This window comes from Mchenga conophoros, linkage group LG15, assembly GCF_057382185.1.
Source record: "Mchenga conophoros isolate Kocher_MC1m ecotype Shallow Benthic linkage group LG15, M_conophoros_male_GT1.1, whole genome shotgun sequence".
Classification (NCBI taxonomy): domain Eukaryota; kingdom Metazoa; phylum Chordata; class Actinopteri; order Cichliformes; family Cichlidae; genus Mchenga; species Mchenga conophoros.
In genome coordinates, this window is record NC_140540.1 from 9,804,181 (window position 1) to 9,829,060 (window position 24,880).

Genomic DNA, 24,880 nt, shown 5'->3' on the forward strand with positions numbered 1-24,880 from the left:
TGTAAAGGGAAAAAAATCACTTTGTAAAACTGATGATTGTCTTTTGGGCAAAGGCCAAATTATCTTAAAACCCTGCAGAAAGCTGACATGTTCAAATGCCATCATATCAAATGAAGACAAATACCTGAGCTATTTTCTTTTCTTTTAAAAAAATATTTTATCTAATTTAATCGTCGAACAAGGAATACGTTCACATTTAAAACAAAAGGAATATGTATATTTTGTCAAGTTTTTCTTTTTTTTTTGTGATATTTGAGATGATGGGGATATGTTAAAAAAAATCTTCAATTAAAAAGAGGTTCCTCTAAAATGATACTAATCCTAAAGCCATCAGTGTGCCAGTTGCATTTTAACTTTTCCAAAAAACCCACGGCACTTGGGCCTTTCACAGGGTAATGCAGCAAAATAAATAAAAGATAAGGATTTGTACAAGTCTGCAGTGATCGAAAACTTGATCTCGTAGGTGAATATACTTGAGGATGTTGGTAATCAATCGCATATAACATGTTTTTGGTGTTTTTGATTAATTTTCACAGAAAACAAAATCTGTATGTTTGGTAAAATCCTTAAAAGTATCCTATGGAGCCCATGGAACTGTTGCGGAAGGCATCACCAATAACATTACAAAGAGATGAAATTGATATTGAGCAGAATTGAGTTCAGTTTGTTGGCGTTATGCAAATGTTTCCCTGTTGAAGTAGAAAAGTCATAAAAGAAAAGCCTGATGTTTTCAAGCAGTATTTTCTGTGGGAGAAAAAAACTGCACCAGAGTGCTGGTGTTATTTTGGTCCCTGTAACTTTGCAGTTAAATAGTTACACACATAAGTTTTAACACATTTGTTGATGTTGTTGAAGTTTTGCAGAGGTGAATTCTGATAAAGAAATCCAAACAAGCCAGCAACCAAGTGTCTTCAATAAATAACACATGTTAAATTCCTACATGCCAATGTTGTCATGCATATGCCATGTGGAATTAAACAGTCAGATTTTATCATACTCATTTGCAGGGTGATTTCCACACTTATATAATGGATTTGACATTTTATGTTTTTGAAAATAGAAAAACCACTTAAAAAACACCTTGTACAATCATTAAACGCAGTATTCACAACATGTGAACTAATTCTGATGCTTTATCTTTTTATAATACGTATGGTTGGTCAAGGTTAAAAACGCATGTTTTTATTGTTGTATTTGTTGTAACTTTTGCTGCCATGATGGCCAGTTCTCTCTTGAAATGGAATTTAAATCTCAATGAGACTTTCACCTGGATAAATAAAGGATAATAAATTGCTTAAAAGTAAAGGACCTTCAAAACGGTTGATATAGTAATAAAAGCAATGCAATCAGTTAAAATGACAAAGCATGCATTAAATATGCTCCTCATGATCTCAGGACCCTCAAAATTCAGACATTACATTTTTTTAGTGAAATGGCAAACATAGTTCACAATCTCATGCTAGAGAAGATGATCTGAACAAGTTCCCGATGCCTTATATTAAATAATTTACCTCTTGTCATCTATAAAGTTAAGCAGTAAAAAGATGCTCTCTCAGTCTCTTTTAGGTGACATACTAACATTATAAGCGCTATTGTTCAGTCTAACAGAAATGACTCCTTCAGAGATTAACAAACAATCCTGAAATTAATAATTAAATAGTGGAGTTCGAGCAATTTGCTGTTGCTAACCAAATATCCTTTTTATTTTAATGTTTTTGTTTTTTTAAATTTGTTTATTTTGCTTTAAAGGCCAGCTAACTACACAGTGATGTTACAGCAGGGAACCTCATTCATGATGATTTCATGTTTGGTAACGAAAGATCTCTACACACTAAAGCCTTTTCACAAGTAGTACTACTGCAATCTAAGAATCAAGAACCTTTGTTCTTTGTAAATTTAGTTATAGGTTTATCAGTGTGTGTGGAATTGAATTGATTTGAAAAAATTACATGTGAAATGTGTTCCAATCACATGATCATTAGCAAAACAGGTTGACTGTTGTTAAATGAAGTTTGTGTTCACCAAAGCAGAGCACAGTTGTCCATTTTTAAGCCGGTAACAGAAAACAAAAGACTCAGTGTGAACACGTCTCACCTTGCAATCAAATTAAATTAAACTCTGTGCATGCCATTGTTAGTAGTTACTGTATGTCTTTACCAAGTATTGTACCAAGTTTCACCCTACAGTTGTGCTTGTTTTTGTGTCTTATAACCTCTGATAAACCAGTTTCCTGTCTTTTCAGCCAACCCCTTTCCCCACTTTCTCCACCCTTCCCTTTTCCCCCTGTATCACCCTGATGTTTAACCATTGCAGTGTTTCTTTATGTAATATAGGGCTACATTCCAAAAAGCAAATGGGAGATGGACACATCAGAGGCAAAACTTGGTAGGTATTTATTTTTTAATGATGATCCAGTCTTGCCTTTGTCATATAGAGCCTTCTGCATCATTAAAATGTGTTTTAAGTGTCATGTAGCGAGATCTGTGAAGTCGTGTGTGTATGTTTTGTGTTCTTTTTTCTGTTCCTATTGTGAACTTTGTTTGACTGATGCGATTCTTTTGCATTTTGATTGAGTCACTGGTGGACTTGGTCAAGTTACTGGTCTAATGCTTTGTTGCTGATGAAAAGCAATAATAGTTTCAACTGGTTTCTATATCCCACTAAAGACCAACCAACAGCCAAACCTCATCATTATTAAAACTGCATATAGGGGATACAGCAAATAAAAAAATATTTTAAAAATCTTTTTGGGGGGGGGGTTTAAACGGGTGTTTTAGCTTTATATCTACATATAATTCTTTAGGAGCGTACAATTTTGGTGCTCTGAAGGGATTTATTCAGAAAAAGTTTGAGTCAAAGCTTCTTTTGGCTGCTCCTTTATTGATGAGGGGTCACCACAGTGAGTAGCTACCTAATGTTTAATTTGTTTAATCTCCCAAAGGGATTTGAGTCTCCTCCCAGCATTGAACTGGGGATCTTTTGCGCCTGTTAGTACATTAGAGTACACTGTAAACCATAAACCAGTTTATGAATTATGCTTATAGAGAGAGAAAAATGATTTGATAGGACTTGTACAGCTGTTCTTCATTTAGTTGAGCAGGTGTTTTGTTAGATGAGGCTTATGGTGTTATAATCAATAACAGCACAGTACCTCCAGGCTGATCAGATCTAGTACAAACCGCTATTTATGTTGTTAGCATGTCAACAGGAAACAGTCAGTTACTGAATGAGACATGGGCTGCAGTTTCTGTAAGAACACCAGGAAAGCGCCTTAAGTTGTTTCTATTGTGACTGTAAATTTAAAAAATAAAAATAAAAAAAAAGGTTAAATTTTAAATAAAGACCTCATTTCTCTTTAAGTTAAAAAGACACATTATAGACTAATTCTTTGTATAAAAAAGATCAGGTCCTGGATCATCGTTTTATGGAGCAATGATAAAACAGATGTTACTAGTTGTCTCATAATTTTATTTTATTTTTTGATAAATGAGTGATACCTTGTTGAGGTTTTATGTTGTTTTTATGGGGGAGTAGAGGTAAACTGAACGGTAATCTTCAATTTAAACAGACAAGTTGGATGGTCTGGGGAGTGGCGGGAAGAGGAAGCGTGAAGGCGAACATATGGCAGGCCTCGAAGACTACCTACAGCTGCCAGATGACTATGCCACACGCATGTCCGAACCTGGAAAGAAGAGGGTAAAATTTGACCTGACCATCTATGAGTGCATTTGTTTGTTAGTGAGGAAAAACCAAAAGTTCAAGGTTGTTTTTTCCTTACCATTTCTAAGAATGCATTGATACAACAGCTAGCAAATCAGCAAATATGACCTTTATCAATATCAGAGGCTGATATGTATATTTATGTCAGGTGTGAGCTGGCTACATGTTTAAACATGCATTTAAACAGTGAACGTCAGTTCACTATTAATTAAAAAAGAAATATAACAGAAAACTGAATTATTTTTAGCATTTATTTCACAGTTGGTGTGTCCCTAGTAGTTTCTATGATACTGAATGTTCAAAGATGTTACTGAATTATCTGAAATCATTTACCCATTTCTTGTTCATAACATGATATCCTGGGTTTCTCCCTGGTTTTTTTGTTTGTTTTGTTTGTTTTCCAAAGGTTCGATGGGCTGATCTTGAAGAGCAAAAGGATGCAGATCGAAAGCGTGCTATCGGTTTCGTGGTGGGTCAAACGGACTGGGAGAAAATAACAGACGAGAGTGGCCAGCTGGCACAAAGAGCTCTCAACCGTACCAAGTATTTCTAAGAAGATAATCTTACACTTTTTTTGGTTTCAGTGAAAGGTTCGTATTTTTCCTATTCATATTGTTCAGGTTGTTAGAAAAATTGTAGATGATGTTTGTGGCTATTAAGTCATAATATTCTACAATTTAAAATATTTTAATCAGAATGTTTAATGACTCAAATGAGAAGTTTGAGGGAACGTCTTTTGTATCAGTAATATTGGAAAATATACTGAGAGAAACATTTGGTCAATCAGCCAGCCATTTTCCCGAAAAAGATTCGACTTACCATTTCCAAAGTAATCTTATTGAGTTTGATCGGGAGCATACAGATTAAGAATGACTTATATGAGAATGCAGGTAACACTATTATCTTCTGTATTTAACAGTAGTTAACAGAATGCCATAAAATACATGAAATTTCATTGTTTTAATGCAGTCCTTATTGTCACATAAAACAAATAAACTTGAGTGAAATTTAACCGTGAAATTACCAATATCATGCTTTTCTTTCTGCAGGTGCCCAGAATGTGAAAACTGCTGAAGCTTACTGGCGATGAAATTTTGATCAGGGTGATTTCACCAGCTGTTATCTGTTTCTTATTACATTCATTATTACATATATTAGAGGCTTTTATTTCTCTGGATATAAATCAAATCAATATGTAGTTTATAATTCTCTGATACGTCTAGTCTTGCATCCTATCATTATTCTTATGTTTGGATTCTTTTGCTGTTTTATACTCTTCCTAATTCATGTACTGTATACCTGTAGCAATGTTTCTTGGTCCATCCATAGTTTTAAAGGGACAATAAAAAACACAATCTAAACTTTCTGAGTCTTACTGAATTTATCAGGTGGGTTTTATGATCTACATATTTTGTATAAAATTGTATTTTGTTAGAAATTACCATGTAGATCAGTTGACCTACTTTTATTTTCACATGGCATTTTCTCACACAAAAGCTTTAACACTTTGGATTGCTTTACCCAGTGTCTTTACAACATCTTTAGAAATAGATGATGACCAGTTTGAAATTGGACTGTTGGCAGCATCTGTTGAAATGGTTTACAGTGCATCCCTAACCCTGAAACAAACAAAAAAACCAAACAAACCCAAATTGTCAAAATATGGAAGAACATTTTGTAAGGGAAAAATCAGTCCACTCTGGGTTTGGGGTTCTTAGATGTCCCGTTTTTAAAAAATTTCTGTTACTGTTTTTTGTTGGGGTTTTTTCTTTTTTAATTATTAGAAAAACAAAACAAACAATTCTAATATTATTTTTTTGCACTCAAAGTCAAAATAAGATGTTGCCTGTACCACATTTTGATTACTATACCCTCACTGGCCACCTCATCCCTGTTACTAGTACTTGGTTGGGCTTCAATTTGCCTTCAGTTCGTGCACATTTTTTCAGCTGCACATCCATAGTGGAGTCTCCCGTTCTACCACTCCCATTCTGAAGGTGCTCTATTTGATTGAGATCTGGTGAATGTGGAGGTCATTTTAGTATAGTAAACGTGTCATGTTCCATAACCAGTGTGAGATGCTTTGAGCTGTTTACATGGTGCATTAGCCACCAACACACAATGGGTACACTTTGGTCATAAAGGGAAGGACAAGGTCAGTAACAGTACTCAGGTATGTCTGGCATATGAATAGTGCTAATTTAGTTCTAATAGCCCTTTTCCATAAGTACCTACTCAGAACAACTCAATATTTTTATTTATTTTTTTAGGGTTTGCCATTAGGTCATAGTACCTGGTATCAGGTACTTTTTTAGTACCTACTCAACTGGGGTTCCAAGCGATCTGAAAATGTGACATCAACACGCTGCATGCCACTGATTGGCTAGACAGGGACGTCACTTGATAAGTCATGAGAGAAACTCCTTCACGAAAATCAAACCCACCATTTTTGAAATCCAGCAACGATGGAAATGGCTACACAGAAACGACACTCAGAGTCTAACGAAAAGCCACAGACTGACTGCAGGTGTACCATTGTCTTGATGTCCACCTTTGTTGTGGCATTCCGTGTTGCATACAAATGGCGTTCAACCGAATTTGTATAATGATCGTACGCACATCAGACGGTACTCTGTTGTCATGGAAAACAAATTGTCAAGCTCCAACTTCTGACTCTACCATCCCAATGTCGCACCAGAAATCAAGGCTTATTGGACTCATTGGTCTTCTCCTTTCCAATTTAGGTGAGCCTATGTAGCATCAGTTTCCTTTTATTGACTTTAAGAAGTGCCACCCGATGTGGTCTTCTGCTGCTGTAGCCATTCTGCTTCAAGGTTCAATGTGTTGTGTGCTCAGAGATGTTTTTCTGCATTCCTTGGTTTTGACACATGGTTATTTGGGGTTACGTCATAAATCCTAGTGATGGTTATGTGTTAAAAACCCCAGTAGATCAGCAGTTTCTGTAGTACTCAGACCAGCCCAATTGGCATCAACAAACATGCCACATTTAAAATCCCACTTTTTCTCACTCACATTTTTGACTTCAGCAGGTTTGACCATTTCTACATGGCAATTAGCTGATTAGATATTTGCAATAATAAGCAGTTGAACAGTTGTACCTAGTAAAATGGCTTCTTAGTGTGAAATGTATAGTTTCCCAAACTATTTTGTTGTTTTTTTGGCCCCTGTTTGCTGTTGAAATCAAGCACATCAGGATTTTATTTTTTATTTTTTTACAATAAATTTAATCTGGATTACCGACATTGTTACTGGAGTAACTGAAGGACACAACAAGGATCGACGGTTACAAACAGACAAATCACTTCTGATGAAGGATTAAATTGGCTTTGGACCATTGGTTGAAGTGTGCCATGTGGTAAATGAATGGATGGATCCAGGTGGTAAGTATGGAAGAAAGCAAGAAACTATTCCTTTTTGTATTAATCCTTTATTAATACTTTAACTGGTTCACTGACATTGTAATTGTAGAATTGAAATGGTTTGTGTTCTATATATTTTTGTCATTTTGTTTGTATGTACAGTAATAAGTTCTGTTCCATCAATATTAAAGATTTTGTAAATTCCTGGTTTGGAATTTATTTTGTGCTTTTTACAGAAAACAAATTGTGATCTGTGACTCGTCATGTCAACAATAAAATATTTTTAATCATGTAAAATATGTATTGTTGCTATATAATATAGCAAAATACATGCATCTATCCAGCCAATGATGAAACAAAAACGATTGACAGTAGATATATATACACCCCACTGCCATCAGTATGGCAGAATCTACATTACTTTTCAGATGGCCAATCTTTGTTTTTAATTTAATAATAATAATTTTAAAAAAGTATTTTTTTTTTTCCCCATGAAGAAATGAGTAAGTCCACATTGTGACCGGTCACTGTGGCACATGATCATGTCGTCTCCTGGTTCTTATACAGAGTGATGACTTTTGAATTCAGCTGGTACATCAGTGTCCAGTTTACAGATCACCTTGTAGATTGCCTTCTTCCAGGATGGATCACGATCTTTGCCCATTGAAATGGCAACGTAAAACTCTCTCAGTGTAATCTCAGCAACTTCCAGGAATCTGTCGGGCACCTGTGAATCCACACAAGAATTTCTTTAATGGGGGAGAGAGGGAATATCAGTCCTTTGCTGCCATTCTGTTCAGTCTGTCGTCGACAGATAGTGTGAATTGTATATGGCACTATATTTTAGATGTGACTCTAACCGAGAAAATTCAGGTAAGTAACAAATCAGGTCTTAGCACAGAGACTGAGAACAAAATTAAAGGAAGTGAAATGATCAAGAACAAATATTATTTTAGCAAGTTTCCCTGACACTGATTCAGCCTTGTCCCAAACTAAGGTTTATGGTCTGGGATCAGGATTAATCTATGTTTGGGAAACTGAACCAATGAGTATACAACTACCTGTGCTGTAATCAGCTTTTCTTATTTTGCAATGTGAACCTTTAAGTGTTTTAAACTACTGTCATGTAACAAAATAAAAGTGCATACACAAATTTTCCAAAATGGACCTGATAAGCAATGTTATGTTATTTAAAGATATGCAATTGTTAAATCTGGTGAAATTTCAAATGAGTACAGCGAGAATATAAGTGATTATAATAACGGTGGGGTTTGGTATGGATATTTTTTTTAACATTTAAAACATATGCACAAAGATTAAAATCTTATTTTGCACAAACTCATGAGAATATATTTGTGACGCCAAGAGTATTTGAACAACATGTCCAGAGTTTAAAGAAATGTATTTATTAGCAACAACACTCAATAAGTTCTATTGGTGGATTTAATGAACAGGTTTAGGACGTATGTATAACATCAGTTTTTCTTTTTCTAGCTGATGTACTTTATGTCACTAACAGCTGACACTAATATGTGAGATGGAATTGCAATACTTGCTGTGTAATTAGTGTTAACCATATATGGACTGTGCTAAATTATACAAAATTTCATTGTGCATAAAAAAAACCTCCCTATTCGAATGGCAGTTATTAGTTTTACAGGTTTACTCAGTCCAGTTGCACAGCTAGCACAAGTATGTCTAATGACGAATCATTTTTTTCCTTTTCTTAACCAATCTGTTTGACATACTTGTAGCTCCTCTTATGCTTGCCGTGCTGTCTTTGTCTTCTCCCACTCAAAGCACAATTTATAGGTTTAATTTCTCTGTTACTCATTTGGAAATTAGAGGAATACTCGTGTTAAAGCTTAAAACAATTTCAGTTCCTGGAAAACTAATGAATAAAAAAAATAGATGAAAGTTCTTAGTTTTTAGTATTTGTATTTTAGTATATGTTTGTTTGGTAACATTGAAACAAACAATAACTAAACATTTTCAACAATTCCACTAAGCCTAACAACTCTGGTAATCACATGAAGGTGTAGATTTTATTAGGCTGATTCTGATTTCTATCAAATCATGCTGAAATTGTCTCAGCCTTTAAGATCTACACGGAAATGTGTTTTGATTTAAAAGTTGGACAATAAAGAAAAATAATGGTTGTTTTTATTTGCAGAAGTGGGAAATCATGTTGCTTCATTAAAACTCATCACTGTTTTTAATGGTTTAAGTCATACTGAGCACATATAAATGACTACAATCTGCTATTTAATTACCAGTGATTTAAGCTTCTCAGTACAAACAGTCATCATCAGGACGTTTTAGTCCATTGTACTGATCAGCTCTGTTCACAGTGCTGACATTTACTCTGTATTAATAAATGTGCATTTTCAAAGCAAATCTTTATTTAATATATTACTAAGTGCCCTGACTTATTTTTTCTTCAGTAAAGCTTGTCACAGCTGCTTCATCGAAGTGCAACACTCACATCAATATAACATATTAAACCTTTCTTTATATGAACTCTATGAAATAATTTGTGTCATTTGACCTTTTATGATCTCTGTGCATTAACAGCTCAACATGGGCACATTATGAATTAGAAAAATAATCATCGTGACCGTCTGAGAGAAACCATAAGATCAGAATAGGTCAATTTCTGCTTTCTCTTCATCAGTAGTTACAAATTATTAGGTTGTTTACAGTTTTGCAAACTTAACATTAACTGGGTGAAACATAACGCTTAACATCTTACTCTCTTATCCTGTTTCACTGCAGTCAACTGTTCAATAAAGGAAAAAACACTATATTTGTACTATACATAGGTGAAAAAGACCTCTCCACATGGGGGTTAAATCAGACTGTAGAGAAAATTCTTACTTTGAAACATGCTTCTTGGGGGTTTTTTTTGTTTGGTTGTTTCTAATTATTGCGTATTTGCTGCAGTTTCACACAATTTGTACCATTTTCAGGTAAAGTTCACATTTTGGAAAGGTTAAATAAACATTTTACTCAACCCTTCAAAGCCTGAACGATTAAATAATTGCCAGAAAATTTTTTTTTTTTTTTTTTTTACAAAATTCTGGGGTATTTAACGAATCTATTATTTATTTTTTTTAAACTGAATTTAAATATTAATTTGCGTATATTTTTGAGTTTTAATTTGTTTTGTATTTGCTTTTAATATTTTTATTTATTTGTTTTCCAATTTAATACTTAGAAAAGCTTTTTATTTTGTATTTTTAGCAAATAAAAAAATCTCATGTATTAAATATGAAACACCAGGCTTTAAGGGGTTAAAAAAGAAAGAATGAGAATTACGTAACATCTACACAATATTAGTCATAATAATGTAATGAATCTTGGTAAGCTCTATTCCTTTATTACTTTTTCTGAAACCGATACGGCGACATAAAAAAAGAGGAGCTGCAGATACGGTGGACACAGTACAGTGTTTCTAAAATAAAGATGATGCATGGTCAAAAATGAGGCTATAAATTAAGGAATACCTGAGTGACACCTCACGACTCGCTTTTAGGAAGCAATCAGTGTGTTAGAGTAAAATAAGTCCTCAGTTGTTCCTCACCTGGAAGTCGCTGGCTTTGTTGTAGTGCCTGTTGAGAGCCCTGAAAAGTTCTGATTCTCTCCCCACAGTCAGACCCCTTACGTCTGCCACTCCTTCGATGAGAGCGTGTCGAGCAAACTTCTCCATCTGGATGTAGTAAAACTCCCTGAAGTTACTGAACCACTTGATGAGCTGAGAGGTGATGGAGCGCGTGAACTGAGGAGGAAAGAAAGGTAAGTGAGCTTGTCAAATGTGACAATGAACGTTGTTGTTTTCTGATTTGTATGTTTTACAGTGCACACTACAATATGTGAAGCAAATAAAATCACCCATGAAGCTATTTAACTGTCTTCTGTTTGTTTTTTTAAACACACTGTGAATTATATGATGATGTCTTTGGTTTGTGGATTATGATGCTGAAAACGATGTAATAATAAATCCAAAGGTTACAGAGGACTCTTTGTATGTTTTCAGGTTGAGACTTTTCTCCCAAAATGGAAAGTAGCATCGCTGTTGCTCAAATGCAAAATGAAAGAAATTGTATAAATCTGTAAATGCAGCACATGTAACATGTTTTCTACTCTGTGAGAAGGACGATAACACGACATGTGCAAGAATCCAACTTGCAAGCCATCTCTCACCTGTACATCATGGAAACACATCTTCAGCACAAGTGAACTCGGGTAGCGAGTGTAGAAAAACATAAGCTTTGCTTTCTTCAGATGGTTTGTGGTCAGACCCTCCTAAAATTCACCAGCGTTAAGAACGAAACGCAAAAACAAGATATTTTCTCTCCAAAACTGATTCATTTATAGCCAATATACGATGAAAATGTTGATTCCACAATGGGTAGGTTTATTGTCTTTTTCTTTAAAAGGGGTGGCTGGGAATCAGGAGGTCCAGCAGATCATTTACTAAGTAAATAAAGTTTATTTGTAAGTGCCTTTTAGGACAAAACCAGTCACAAAGTGTTTAAAAGAGGTATTAAAAACAGGGTCACCTACCGATTGGAAGGCCAGTGGTTCAATCCCTGGCTCATCAAGTCCACATGCCTCAGTGTCCTTTTTAACATACTGAACCCCAAATTAAATTGATGTGTTTCTGCTTGATAGAAAGTATTTAAATGAGACTTATAGTACTTACAGTAAAGACTTTAAAGACATCTGCATGAGATGCTACAGTATTCAGATATATTGGAGGTGTTCTGTCATTGCTAAGTGCTACTTAAAGCCACAGGTTAACACAAGAAATTAGAAAGGATACATTCAGCATGTACAGGTTGCTTTTCACCAGGCTATCAGACTCTGTCTTCACATGAAGGAGACCAGTGCTTTCCAAAATCACCGGATCTGCAGACACAGCGTGAGTCTGTGGGCTTCTCACAGATCTGGAATTGACCTTTGATCTCACTTTAACTGACTTCCAGCCTTCTTCTGAGTAACTGTCCTGTAGGCTCTTGAGAGCACGGTGATTCTTCTCTGATGCTTGAGATTCCTGCAGGGCAGAGTCAACGATGAGGAAATTTGGAGATTTTGGACGGTGGTGAGCTGGTAACCTGGATCTTTCCAGTTCGTGTTTTTGCACAACCAGAGACAGAGCTTCTGTTTGAACATCTGGGGTTTGCACCTCTGGAGTCCCACAACATGGAAGTCTCAACTTATCATCATCACTGCTCACCGATGGCTGAAGAGGCGTACCAGTCTCTACATTTTCCACTTCATATGGCGATGTCTGTAAAAGCGGCACACTTTTGAAAATGGAGTCAACGCTCTTGCTGACAACTCTGGACAACTCGTACTTTAGAACATCTGCCATTAGCCTTATTCTGGCCGGTTTGGATTGGAAGTAGTTCATCAATTTAACCTTCTTCCATCCTTGATATTTTAGACTCGAACTGCTCTCAAACTCACTGTACAAATCTGTAAACGCATCACCAGATGTTTTGATGGAATCATGGGCTTCTCTCACTCCATCCAGGTGAGTAACCTTTGTTCTGAGCTGCCTGGGGTGCTGATGCTGGCTCTCCAGCTGCTTTCTTGTTACCTGGCTTTGAGCCGTGCTTTCCATGCGTTTCTGAAGGAAAAGTGCTTCTTGGATCTTTTCGTCATTGTGCGTGCAGTCAGTCTCTTTACGCTCCTTCGTTTTCACTTCTGTGTCGTACATATGAGTAGGGCTGGTCATACCTTTGATTATATTTTCTACTCTCGCACGCTTTGCTTGATGGCCTCTGTTCAGGTTCCAGTCATGGTGACCATAAGAAGTGGGTGCGGGAGACGGGTGTCTTCCCATGAATAAAGATCCACTGGTGCTGCCTCTGGATGAAGTAAGATCCAGTTGACTGGAATACATCAAACCAGCAACTGCACTGCTATAATGAGCACTATCTGGTAGTGTTTTCATGTTCTCACCTTCTCTGTGTAAGGTCAATGAAACGCCTGACGAATCTGAGTTTGATGGCATGAGGTCAGGCTGAAAAGAGGAGAGATGCTCTGCAGCACAGCCATCCAGGCAGATGTTGCTGGAGGAATACATGGCTTTGCTCCAAACACTCTGATTCATTCTGGTAGGGTTAAAAAGACAAAAGTAAAAAAAAAAACCCACTTATGAATAATAAAATGCATGCAAGTAATAGCAGGAAAGAGAACTTGGTACAGCTAGTGGAGACATCTTTCTCACATATACATGATATCCCTTTTTAGGTTGCAGGTTACCTCATTTTTAAAAAGTGTCTATTTAATTGAAATCAAACTAAATAAGTAAAAATACAAACAGATATTAAAGTATCATCAACATGGCATCCTTTTTACTCGATATGCAATATAAAACTTACCTGTCTTACAGCTCAGAGGAAGGGTGCAGGTCTGGGTCCTGGAGGAGGAAACTCGGTTATTTGTAGTGGTACAGCAGAGAGCGCTCCAGAAAGCAGGAGGTGTGTTCTAGCATGTCAGCCTATCCCGTCCCCGTAACCTACCGCATTGTTAATAAACATATGAATCTTTGAAGGCTAGTAATGAATAAATTGTTACTTCTTTATGAGTGTATTCATTCATTGTGTCTGTTTTCTTGTTTCTCTAACACCGTGGTCTGCATGATGTGTTATCAATTATAAGTTGTTTTAGTATAGTATGCAGACATGGTACAGTCCTGTTAAATAAATTATTTTCATTATGTTATAATAAGAAAAGCTAAATTTATTTAATTTTAATGACAATATTTAAAGGATTAAAGTTCATGGTGAGGCGAACTATGACCGGAGTGTGAGTAATATCCAGTCTGCTCCCACCGCCCGCTACGGTGGACCCCTCCAGTCCAGCCGCAGTGGTTCCTCCCATTCTTAGAGCTCTGCCGGGCTTCCGTACCGCCGCTTCAACCGCTGTCAGGACCAGGCAGACACTCCCCGGCCACGCTATGTTATCGCGATCTCCGCGTGTTTACCGGACGCTGTGCCGCTCCCTGTCAGCGGCTCGTCAGGTAGGCTGGGAAGAAATAGCCAAACGAGTCTGTGTTTTAAAAGCGCTTCGAGGAGTTACAACATGGCTAGCTTGTTAGCTCGTAAACGCAGGGCCTCGTCACCAGGGACAGACCTGCAGGCACACTGACTGAGAGGCAGCACAAGTTTGTGAAGAGGTCCCGCACACCCACCCGTTCACTGTCCCGCTAACTGTTTTGTTTCTTGGTAGTTTTGAAAGCCCAGCAGTTGCTGTACACTGCTATATGTGACAGGCACAGTCTGAAATAGGATGATGTTTGTGTGTAGAAATAGCCCGTGTCCGACGTGTGTGTAACAGATAGCATGGCTTTTCCTTCACAAGTCCAGCAGTGCGTGCAGATGCATGTGCTGAAATATGAACTGGATGGTACTAAGTGTCTCCTCAGAGTTGAACTGTACTTCTCATGAGTGTGTTGTCAGTGAGTTCAGTCTGCAGAGCTGTGCTGATAATGGTTATCTTGGCTATCAACACAGCTCCTGGTTGAGCTGTGTTGGTTATCAGTTACTTGGAGTGCAGATTAAAGGCTGGCATTTTCCCTGAAGCCTCAAAAAAAAAAAAAGTGTGGACTCCTCTTTAAGTCATGTTGGTGGCTTTGCGATGACACAGTTGTGCTGCATGCTTATTTTTTTAATACTGCACACACATCAGCTGGATTTTTATAATAGGAATGCGCAGATTTTTAGGCTCTCATTGACTTTTTTTAAATGATAGCGGGCTATGGGAAAATAAGTTTCCCTGCAGTTGGCACTAACAAATGTTTTATTTGTTGTGTTACAACATTTTTGTGTCTAAAGATGACATTAGGGCAGTTTAGTTCATGAGGTAATAAATACAGTAACAGAATAAACAAAACAAATAAACAAAAATTTGCCAAATGATTAATTTAAAAATACACGTGAGGCCAGAATTTCACAATCGGTACATCCCACGCTTACAAGTAGGGCTCTGATGAATTGTTGTTTTAATTAGTCAATCTAAGTTATAGTTAAAGGTACAGTGTGGGAAATTTCAACACTAGATGTCAGTAGATTGCAGTCAACTGAATTCTGTTTTTGTACTATGGTGTACAAATCGGTTTATTATGTATGTGGCTAGCCTCTAGCCATGTATATAAAACACTAGAAGGTGGAACAGTGACGTTTATCTCGTCCACTGTGGATAAAATGGCAAGGCATGTGTTTTTATTGCATTCATTCTACATTTATGACAAGGGATTCATTTCTTGGAAGACGTAATTACACACTAGTCACTGTATATTTATGAGTACAATATTTTATTTACCATTTAATAACCTAGAAAAACTGACTGTACCTTCAAATTTCATTAGTGAGGTGGTTCAAGAGTAGGGCTGCCACAAACAATTATTTTAATAGTCGACTAGTCACCGATTATTTTTGCGATTAGTCGACTTATCAGATCGTGCATCAATTGGATGTAAAACGTACAGCTTATTGCACCAGCAGCATCTGCTCTTATATAACTATCATTAGCTTACAGCTTTAAGTTTAAGGTATGTGCTCTCACCGGCTCTAGTGAGCCTTGCCCCCTGCTAGCTATCGAGCTAGTGGGTAACAGACGTCTCCGAAAACGTCGGAGCGCTTTTGAAAATATGTGGTGTCTTGATAAACTGAGCAGATATTTGAGGTTTACACAGCTACATTCTCGCCTGAAAATATGTTGAACGTTTATTTTGTGACCCAGAAAGAATAATAAGAGTAATATTAAAACTAACTAGCTGCCGCCATTGTTGAAAATTGAGCAGGGCCGCGCTATGAATTCTGGGACACTGCTTCTTCTTCTTCGGAGTTTAACGGCAGCTGGCATCCTTGAACATGCAATGCTGCCATTTTCTGTTTCAGTCCGTTGTTACACTCTTAAATACTACTACTTATTCCTGCGTCTTTTGGGATCTTACAAAGCTTCAAACGACACGTCGACTATTAAATTAGTCGTCGACAATTTTGATAGTCGACGTAATCGTGACTAGTCGACTAATCGTGGCAGCCCTATTCAAGAGCAGGAAAAGACACAAAACAAGCTGGTGTACATCTAGCGCTGGTTGCATGAAATCTGTGCCATTTCAAATACAAATATTAATTTCAGAATCAGAATACTTTATTGATCCCTAGGGGAAATTATTTAGATTTGTTTTCATGCGTGCAACTCCGATGTCGCACAGATGTGTGGTGAATCCAGTTATGACAGTCTTCAAAGTTTCTCTTTCTCATATCTAGCTCAGATGGGAAACAGTCCACTCGAGCCATGTTCCCACGGCTTCATTTGGTTTAGGTGTGGTGCTGCCAGGATAGGGCGTGCAGGAAAACGGGACATCCACTTAATGTCCGATCAGACACGCGTGACATTTGTGTTCTCACGTGCACGTCCACCAGGTAACATCTGGAAAAGTTTGCATTCAGTTAAGCAGGGTGTGTAATCACGTAAAAGATCTGTATTTTTTAATTCCATATATTATTTTTACTGGAAAAACGCTTGGGGACACACTGAAAGCGGTAACGCAGGATGAGCCAGTGGTTTATCAAGCTGTTAACACTTGGCTGCGTGCTCCGAGTACTTTGAATAGTACTTTCTGACAACTCCACCCTGCTCCGGCAAGCCCAGAGTAAGCAAGTTTAGCTCTGGGGCACAAGTGACACCGCCAGACAAACATTACTGTAAAAGCAGTCATAACTAGACATACCTCTCCTCTAAAATACACAGACGACTTATATCAGGCTGCAGCGGAGTGGCCTTACAGAAGCCTGTGTTGTCAGCACTGGAAAAATCTTGTGGCTATAGCTGAAATTTAAAAGTATGAAGGATTTTCAGACTGTTTATCTTCCACTGGGGAAAAGTGAAAAGGGAGAGAAGAAAGAATGAAAGAGAATCAATCATTACAGCGCAGTAGATGTTTTTTATTGGCAATATTGTATCGATACAGAGAGACCAAATGTCGTTATTTCATTTAAATAAATGAAAATGTAAAAGGTGATTAACACATTGTAAAATAGCAACACCTGATCAAGTAATTCACTGAAAATGAAGCGAGATTTAAATTTTCTCTACACCCTTAATCGAATAAGTGGATGGATGGGACAGTGAGTGGGTGGATAACTGCGAAGTTATATCTTCTGGTCAAAAAAAAAAAAAAGCACAGCCTCTGTAAAAAAAAAAAAAAAAAAAATTTAAATCGAAATGAAGCAAAACAGTCTGCAGTTTATTAGAGGATGAAAATAATTCCTAGTTACAGCTGCTCTAATTAATCTAATTCTTTTTTTCATATCTTTACAGCTCAGTGATGTGCTGGTCCGACAGAAAACATCAGGTAAGCATGCTTGAGTGGACGGAGCGTTCAGGTGGATTTTAGAGCCTGGATTTCGGGCCACTCTTTTTATCCGGTCTCTCATGAATAACCATGCTCAATTAGCGGGTTGTCTGAAGCAGAATAAGTAATGCTGGCTGAATGGCGAAGATGCCTGAGGAGCCCACAAGTGGTTAACTGCAGCTTTCAGAAAGCTCCACTCATATCTTATGTTAGAGCATGAGGAAAAGCAGCGGCAGTTTGTGCTGATTTTCTTTCCGTGTCTTTTGTTTGTTCCCCTCAAGGCCACACCATCTGCAGCCAGATCGTTTACAGGAAACCTCAGCCGTAAGTTTGTTTCTCATGTACACAAAAATGTCGTCCGCTGTACAGAATGAATCGAAATATTTGATCTTTAAGTGTGACAGTGCTGCATGTGCTTTTTAACGCCGTCATTTAACACTTAATGTGAGCTAGACCTAATCAAAAATAGATCAGCCGGGTGATAAATAATACCACACACTGAATCCCTTAATACATGCTTTTATCTATGTATTTTTTTTTGTTTTTTCCAATCAAAATAAATCCCTTCTTCTTGACATTTAGATGTGATTTTCCATCATCAGCCAATATCTACCAAATAAGATACTTTAAGACATCTGCTCACCACAGTATGTATCACATCTATGTCTTTAACCAATGTCAGCATCATGCTTTGTATCTGTTCTGCATTTAACTGACTGCAAAATGTTTTTGCATTTGCTTGTTTTTTTTTTTCCACAGGGGATGAAGTGGTCACAGTCAAAACTCCTGCATTTGCAGAATCAGTTACAGAGGGGGATGTGAGGTGGGAGAAAGGTTGGTGTGTATAAATATGCCACAAATGACTGACCGTGAGAATAAGCCGAATATTGGTGGTAAATGTTCAACACATGCGATGCATGCTTTCGGATTGATTGTTTTTATCGATTCATTTCCAGCTGTGGGCGACTCCGTGTCAGAGGATGAAGTGGTTTGCGAAATCGAGACTGACAAGGTGTGACAGAGGAAACGTGAGACGGTCTATTTTTGGAGGGTGGGGGTGTTGTTAAAATTACGACAGATTTCTTTGTCTTGTGCTTCCAGACCTCGGTGCAAGTCCCCGCTCCTGCAGCCGGTGTCATCGAGGAGTTACTGGTGCCTGACGGAGGGAAGGTAGAAGGAGGAACGCCTCTCTTTAAACTCCGGAAAGGAGGTTTGCCTGTTTATTTTCAGTAACTTGAGCCCAGTTTACAATACATGGGAAAAATCAAAGACAGAACATGTAATATTAGTTCTATTTGGTGTTTAAAACATGTGTGTTGCAAATTTTGCTGTGAATGTCCTACGGATGAGAAAAAAATCGGATTTTTAATGTTATGGAAATTGGAAGCAAAATATAATATGGCAATCATTGCACCTATACTGTATTTGTCCTTCTCTACTTCTTTCTTCTCAGCTGTTGCTGCCAAAGCTGCCCCCTCCCAAGCTACAGATGCACCACCTCCAGCAGCCGAAACCTCTCCTCCACCTGCAGCCCCAGCTGCCACTCCTCCAGCACCACCACCACAGCCCGCCCAACCCAAGCCTGGTGTGTAGTTTTATGTAGTTGCTGACTGTGTACTCATGTGTACCTCTGCATCTTTTTAGGTTACAATTAGTGCTGTCAAAATTAACACGTTAACACAAGTTAATCCGCCATCACGGTCAACACGATTAAAATTTTTAACGCATCTGGAGTGCAGAATGACTGAAAATCCCTCAAATGTTTCTGTCAACGCATTTTGGGCAGGTTGTCCAAGTAGAGTTACCTTCGCACATGCGCAAATGGGCAGTAGATCTGGTGGTGACGGGCAGCTGAACCAGTCAACTCAATATGGAAGATTATAAACGCACATTGGGCTTCTAACACGTCACCCAGCTTGCGACAAATCACTCACGCAGCATCGGGGGCTCAGTAAGTCTACCTCGGACATATTGACTGACACAATTGTCAAGTTGCGACAAACTGCAGACGTATTAACATAATTGAGAACACGTGCTTTACAGAGCTTTTGTTCCTTGTTTTAAGGACTTGAAGTGACTCCCCAAGAGTGACAGAGAGAGTTTTTTGTTAACATTAATGTTCAAGATGTTCAATAAACATGTTAAGTGTGTATATTTTCCCTTTTTTCTCGAGTCTGTTTGCTCATGCAAAATGAAATGCGATTAATATAGAATAAAAATGAATGATATTTAATCATGATTAATCAAAATGAATCCACAGTAACCCTGTGTAATGAATCTGATTAAACATCTTAATTGTTTGACAGCACTAATATATATTAGCATATAGGTTTGTTTTAAAAGGTGTATTTCACAGGAGAGAACCTGTGCTAAAAGACTGAAGAAAACTATTCCAATTCTCTTTGAATTTAAGCACACATTCTTTGTGTCTTTCTGCATTTACTTCATTATATTGCATGAATGTCAGTTACAAGCTTAAATATAAAGTTGAAAAAATGTAATTGCAACCAGGCTATTGATCAAGTAAATGCGATTAATTACAGAAAATTGTACGATTATCTAGTTAATTTTTTTAAATCTATTGACAGCACTAGTTACAATCAATTCATGTTGGCTCTCACACCTTTGTTTTACAAGAGCTATGTATTAATCAATGAATGATTTTTGTTTAATTATTAATATGTCTTTATGTTTTTACTTAGTTTCTGCTGTCAAACCCACTGTTGCAGCTCCAGCCCCCACAGCAGCTCCAGGAGTGAGAGGAGAAAGCAGGGTAACACACTCGTTGACACAACATTTCATATATTCCTCTGTTACGTCAACGTCTGTAATAATTTGGCCTCAAAATACAGCAGCATAACGACGACCGTTGTTTCCCGTGTCCAGGTGAAGATGAACCGCATGAGGCTGAGGATCGCTCAGAGGCTGAAGGAGGCTCAGAACACCTGCGCCATGCTGACTACCTTCAATGAGGTAGACATGAGGTGAGCATCAGTCCAGATTTTTTGAGCTGTACCTAAGGCTCCCGATTTCCATCTTTTTCTCCAATGTTCAAAATTTCAGCAACATTCACGAGCTGAGAAAACTCCACAAGGACGCCTTCTTAAAGAAGCACGACACCAAACTGGGTTTTATGTCGGCGTTTGTTAAGGCTGCTGCACACGCTCTGATCGACCAACCAGCCGTCAACGCTGGTAAGAACACACAAACATCTCCACTCTCACACACTCAAGCGGCCAACTTTACTGATTAAAACTTCTTTTTGTTATTTTACAAAATGCTTTTGCAGTTATTGATGACATAACCAAAGAGATCGTCTACAGAGATTATGTAGATATTAGCGTTGCCGTGGCCACTCCAAAGGTATGAGATTTGAGTCTCTGTAAACTGCTGTTAGATCTCTTGACTCCTTCAATTTTTGCTCCAGGTAACATGGATCAGACATTAACCAGGTTTGACTTTTAGGGGCTTGTTGTACCTGTGATCCGGAATGTTGAGACCATGAACTTCGCTGACATTGAGAAAGCCATTAATGCTCTGGGAGAAAAGGTAAATGATGAGAGACAGCACAGACGTCCTAGAATCATTTCGTTTTGAACCATTTCATCTCACTGGGAAAAGCAGTCTTTCAGATATTTGTTGTTCCTGTGCACCCCTGAATAAATGAGTAATTCCTTTGCGTTTTGTTCCTCAGGCTCGTAAAAACGAGCTCGCTGTCGAGGATATGGACGGAGGCACTTTCACCATCAGCAACGGTGGCGTGTTTGGCTCCATGTTTGGCACGCCCATCATTAACCCACCGCAGTCTGCCATCCTGGGCATGCATGGCATCTTTGACAGACCTGTGGCCGTCAATGGCAAGGTGAGAATTGTGTTAACTGATGAAATACAGAGCTCTTCTTTCTTTAAATTATAATCCTAGAATCAGTATACAGTTTTTCATATATAATATTTTTAAGACTACTAACTACTGTCTGCTTTGGCAGGTTGAGATCCGGCCCATGATGTACGTGGCATTGACGTACGATCACCGACTCATTGACGGCAGAGAAGCCGTCACCTTTTTACGCAAGATCAAAGCGGTGGTGGAAGATCCAAGAGTCCTGCTCCTGGGAATGTGACGTTTCCGCCACTAAATTCTTATTTAAAGATACTCGGCTGCATAAAAATGAACTCCACATCACAGAAAACGCACAAAATAGCCTGTACCACTATTGTTTTTTACAAGTGTTGATACTACAGGGGCGTACCGGGGTTGTGTTCCAATGCTCATTGCACTTAAATGCATGACATTACCTGTAACGTATCTGTCAAGTTGCCTAAATTGATGAAACTAAAAGTTTGCTACTTTGATCAGTAATTCTTTTACGACGTTTGAATTAATCAAATGGAAATAACTTCAAAAACAAGACAAAACTCTGGCTTTAACTCCACATAAGCCTGTCTAAAGATGCGTTATGAAGCCTTCGGATGAATGAAGCGGTATGCAAACTCACTCTCATCACAGTTGTATAATCATAAAACAGAATGGCTTTTCCAGACAGCAGCTGCTTGCATAACATTTCCCCCCCGCTTGTTAATTAGTGCTCTTGCGCCACTTTTTCCACAGTAGGGCCGAACAGGGATAATTCAGATTAGTTCAAGATGTTGATGTTAACACAGGTTTCACAGATTGCTTTGGTTAGACACTGTAACCGGCAACAGCCTGGAGAAAATGAGTCAGTAACCAGGAAACCAGGTCTTTGTATGGAACTTGTGTGTACAGCAGTGCCATGCCTTTAAGTCCACATCAACTCTCTGTTTGACTTGGTTTAATCATATTCCTGCCTGTCCTGTGTTGTATATAGCGATCTAGTATAAACTTGCCTCGCTCACTGTTGTCAAGGTTACATGCGCTGATCCAACTGTTATCAGTTATTTAGTAAAACAAACGAACATTTCATTTTTGTTCAGCAGAAACTGTACATAACAAAAACCTCATGCTTTTTTACCTAGATGCACACAATTTGTTACTTTATGAAAAATATGTTCGAAGTAAAGTTCAAAGTGCACAATTTGCAGGTTTTTATGCTGGAACATTCATTTTCATTGTCCAGTCTCGTATATGAAATGCTTCTACTTATTTAAAGAAACAATTTCAAACATTAAATCTCTTGATTTATATGTACTGAAACTTGTCTCACACTTTTCTTCTTCATGTTCATACATAGGTGTTCTATTCTCCTCATGCTATTTTCAAGAAGTCTCTGAAGAAGTCTAGTGAATTATCCCAACTTTACTCCTGATCTTTCAAAAAAAACCCTTGTCTTTTTGCAGATGAACTGGACATTACACATTCACATTCATCTCCTGGAAAGTCTTTGTCTCTTTTTAAAAGGTCTTGGAAAAGCAATGCCGGCAAAATAAAAGCAGAGCGCCGAGGTAATGGACGTCTTTGCGGCCGATCTTGGCTAAAACATTTTATCTCGTGCCAGATTCTGTTTCGCTCCCCGAATTCTCTGCCGCATGTGAGTTGTGTGCCAGCGGTGGATCTTCAAAGCCTCATTAGCCAGCCTGCCGCTCAGCTCTTGAGAAGCTCCAAATAATGGGATCATCTCTGACAAAGTCTTGAGGGTTGCTTGGCCCTTTCTCCCACTTCACAAAAACAGGCTCAAGTGTTTGCAGCTGTGTATGATACCTCTTCAGTATTTCTGTTTACTTTAATAATCACAGGGCACAATGGGTCCTAATGTACGTCTTTGTTTCTCTGCCAGCACCTACACAAATGTCTGAACAACACTGTTTGGAGGAAAAACACAGAATTCATTACGCGGGCACAAAAAACCAAAACATTACATTACCATGAGAATACTGGAGGTTCTAATGGGCCTGAATACAGCAAACAATGATACAAGAGCTCCTTTAATTTAATTATTTACTTTTATTACCGCTCAAGATTCCATTAGCGCTTTTGAGATCATGATAATTGGCAGCGTATGCCAGTGGGTGCATAGATATCTGAAGGGCCTGTTGGCAGGTTTTATGTTTCGTCTTCAAAATTTGGCCAAATCTGTGAATTTCCAATGGGACTGCTCAATAAGACGTGGGTTTCAAGTCTTTGTGTCCATTCAGATGAAAGATGGCCCATTAGAAATTGGCAGCTAGCTGTTTGTTTTGATTAAGCCACATCAGAGAGATAATTTACCTAAATTATTCTGTTATTTTTTTTCTCGCTTTCAAAACAAGCTCATTGTGGCAATACTGTTATATAAAGAATTATATTTTAGTCCAGCTGAAAAAGTACATTAAGAGAAATGTGTCCATTACTGGACAGCTGATTTAAAAAGCTGAGTACACTCTATGTACAGGTTTTTTGGGAGCAGTACTGCATAAAAGATTGAAGCACTTAAGATGTTTAGTTCAGTTTAGTTTTTTTTTTTTTTCAGTTCATCCTCCAGTCTTATCGGCGAAACCTCTGATTGGTCCCAAATTCATTTAGCATCAATGAGCATGACAGAAAAGCCAAACTGAGCCAGAATCAGTTAGAACAAGAAGACAGTGTCCTGTAAAAAGGAGTGAAAGCCTGAAGCCCACAAAAGACCTGTGGCAAGTTCTTCATGTTGCTTGGAACAATCCAGCTGCCAAACACCAGATGCAGGTAAACTGTTTGTTAATACAGTTTATGATTTTTGTGACTTTTTTCTAGGTTTTTTTTAAGCAACCTCACACTAATGCATGAAAAATCTACTCTTTCCTTTCTGCTGCTCCCTCCAGGGACCTCCACAGCTGATCCCTTACTCTCAGGTCCACATTCCTGCCTTTGCTACTGTCTCCTACACTTCATGCCTTTGTTGCACTTGTTCCTAAATGCTTTCACTTTGCAATAATACCGCTTATAGTTGATGGTGAAATATCTAGGAAGGAAGAAATTTCACAAACTGACAAGGGCATCCCGTTACAACACCACACTTGGATTCAGTGAGCTCTTTAGAACGACCCGTTCTTTCACACAGGTTTGCAAACGTAGACTGCAAGGCTGGGTGCTTGATTTCATGTGGAAAAGGACTGAAACCCCCCTTAAATTCAAAGACGAAGAGGTGTGGCCCAGTACTTTAGTCCCTATAGTTTGCATACTGAAGCATACAGATGGGCTCAAAATTGGATTCAGTCTGGATCTGGATTCTACAAAACCTGTTTCAGCAGCATTGACAATAAAGCCCAGGTGTTGACATAGAGGTCAACATTCATGTTTAGGAAGATCCAGAAAGAGTGAAAGAAGCACCAACCAAAACAGACGGTGGTTTGCTGACACCTGTAGCTCATCTCGTAGACAAATCTATGGAACTGTTACTCCAAGTTTCTTTGTAACACATGCCTGTTAAAAAACTAATAACTGGGGCTCCTTTCACTTAAAGGTTTCAAAACA

The 24,880-nt window shown here is 38.1% G+C and overlaps 3 protein-coding genes across 8 annotated transcripts in view; 2 read left to right on the plus strand and 1 right to left on the minus strand.

Moving 5' to 3' along the window:
* Nucleotides 1-10,888, plus strand: part of ylpm1 (YLP motif containing 1) — a 29,677-nt gene extending 18,789 nt beyond the window's left edge. For 4 of the 5 annotated variants that reach the window (XM_085246729.1, XM_085246730.1, XM_085246732.1 and 1 more), the window contains 4 exons: nt 2,334-2,385; nt 3,569-3,696; nt 4,127-4,310; nt 4,770-5,081. In XM_085246729.1, coding sequence (XP_085102855.1) covers nt 2,334-2,385; nt 3,569-3,696; nt 4,127-4,273 — 327 coding nt within the window. In that variant the 3' untranslated portion in view covers nt 4,274-4,310; nt 4,770-5,081. Of the gene's footprint in view, nt 1-2,333; nt 2,386-3,568; nt 3,697-4,126; nt 4,311-4,769; nt 5,082-10,751 lie in introns of those variants that run through there. The other variant, XM_085246733.1, reaches the window with a different exon arrangement.
* LOC146557742 (uncharacterized) lies at nt 6,907-13,810 on the minus strand. 2 transcript variants are annotated; one of them, XM_085246736.1, is made up of 5 exons: nt 13,493-13,810; nt 11,926-13,222; nt 11,304-11,405; nt 10,684-10,878; nt 6,907-7,827 (listed from the first exon to the last, which is right to left on the minus strand). In XM_085246736.1, the coding sequence occupies exons 2-5, from the start codon at nt 13,219-13,221 to the stop codon at nt 7,660-7,662; spliced, it is 1,761 nt and encodes a 586-aa protein (XP_085102862.1). In that variant the 5' UTR covers nt 13,222; nt 13,493-13,810; the 3' UTR covers nt 6,907-7,659. The 2 variants fall into 2 exon arrangements, with proteins under 2 accessions (XP_085102862.1, XP_085102863.1); XM_085246737.1 differs by having other exon boundaries at nt 11,926-13,810.
* Nucleotides 13,811-14,002: 192 nt separating this feature from the next.
* Nucleotides 14,003-22,648, plus strand: LOC146557743 (dihydrolipoyllysine-residue succinyltransferase component of 2-oxoglutarate dehydrogenase complex, mitochondrial-like). Its single transcript, XM_085246746.1, has 15 exons — nt 14,003-14,133; nt 17,442-17,475; nt 17,757-17,799; nt 18,058-18,122; nt 18,235-18,309; nt 18,432-18,487; nt 18,577-18,685; nt 18,929-19,060; nt 20,178-20,248; nt 20,362-20,459; nt 20,539-20,669; nt 20,765-20,838; nt 20,941-21,024; nt 21,170-21,337; nt 21,462-22,648. The coding sequence occupies exons 1-15, from the start codon at nt 14,071-14,073 to the stop codon at nt 21,594-21,596; spliced, it is 1,338 nt and encodes a 445-aa protein (XP_085102872.1). The 5' UTR covers nt 14,003-14,070; the 3' UTR covers nt 21,597-22,648.
* Nucleotides 22,649-24,880: the final 2,232 nt, after the last annotated feature.

Bases quoted from the DNA above. Each gene is read 5' to 3' on its own strand.
- LOC146557742 (XM_085246736.1), bottom strand. From the start codon at position 13,221: ATGAATCAGAGTGTTTGGAGCAAAGCCATGTATTCCTCCAGCAACATC. The intron at 10,879-11,303 runs GTGAGAGATGGC...TTTCCTCCTCAG, and splicing joins TGTGTTTCCATGATGTACAG to TTCACGCGCTCCATCACCTC. The intron at 7,828-10,683 runs GTGAGGAACAAC...GTGGATTCACAG, and splicing joins ACAAAGCCAGCGACTTCCAG to GTGCCCGACAGATTCCTGGA.
- LOC146557743 (XM_085246746.1), top strand. From the start codon at position 14,071: ATGTTATCGCGATCTCCGCGTGTTTACCGGACGCTGTGCCGCTCCCTG. The intron at 18,686-18,928 runs GTTTGCCTGTTT...CTTTCTTCTCAG, and splicing joins CTTTAAACTCCGGAAAGGAG to CTGTTGCTGCCAAAGCTGCC. The intron at 20,460-20,538 runs GTGAGCATCAGT...TCAAAATTTCAG, and splicing joins TTCAATGAGGTAGACATGAG to CAACATTCACGAGCTGAGAA.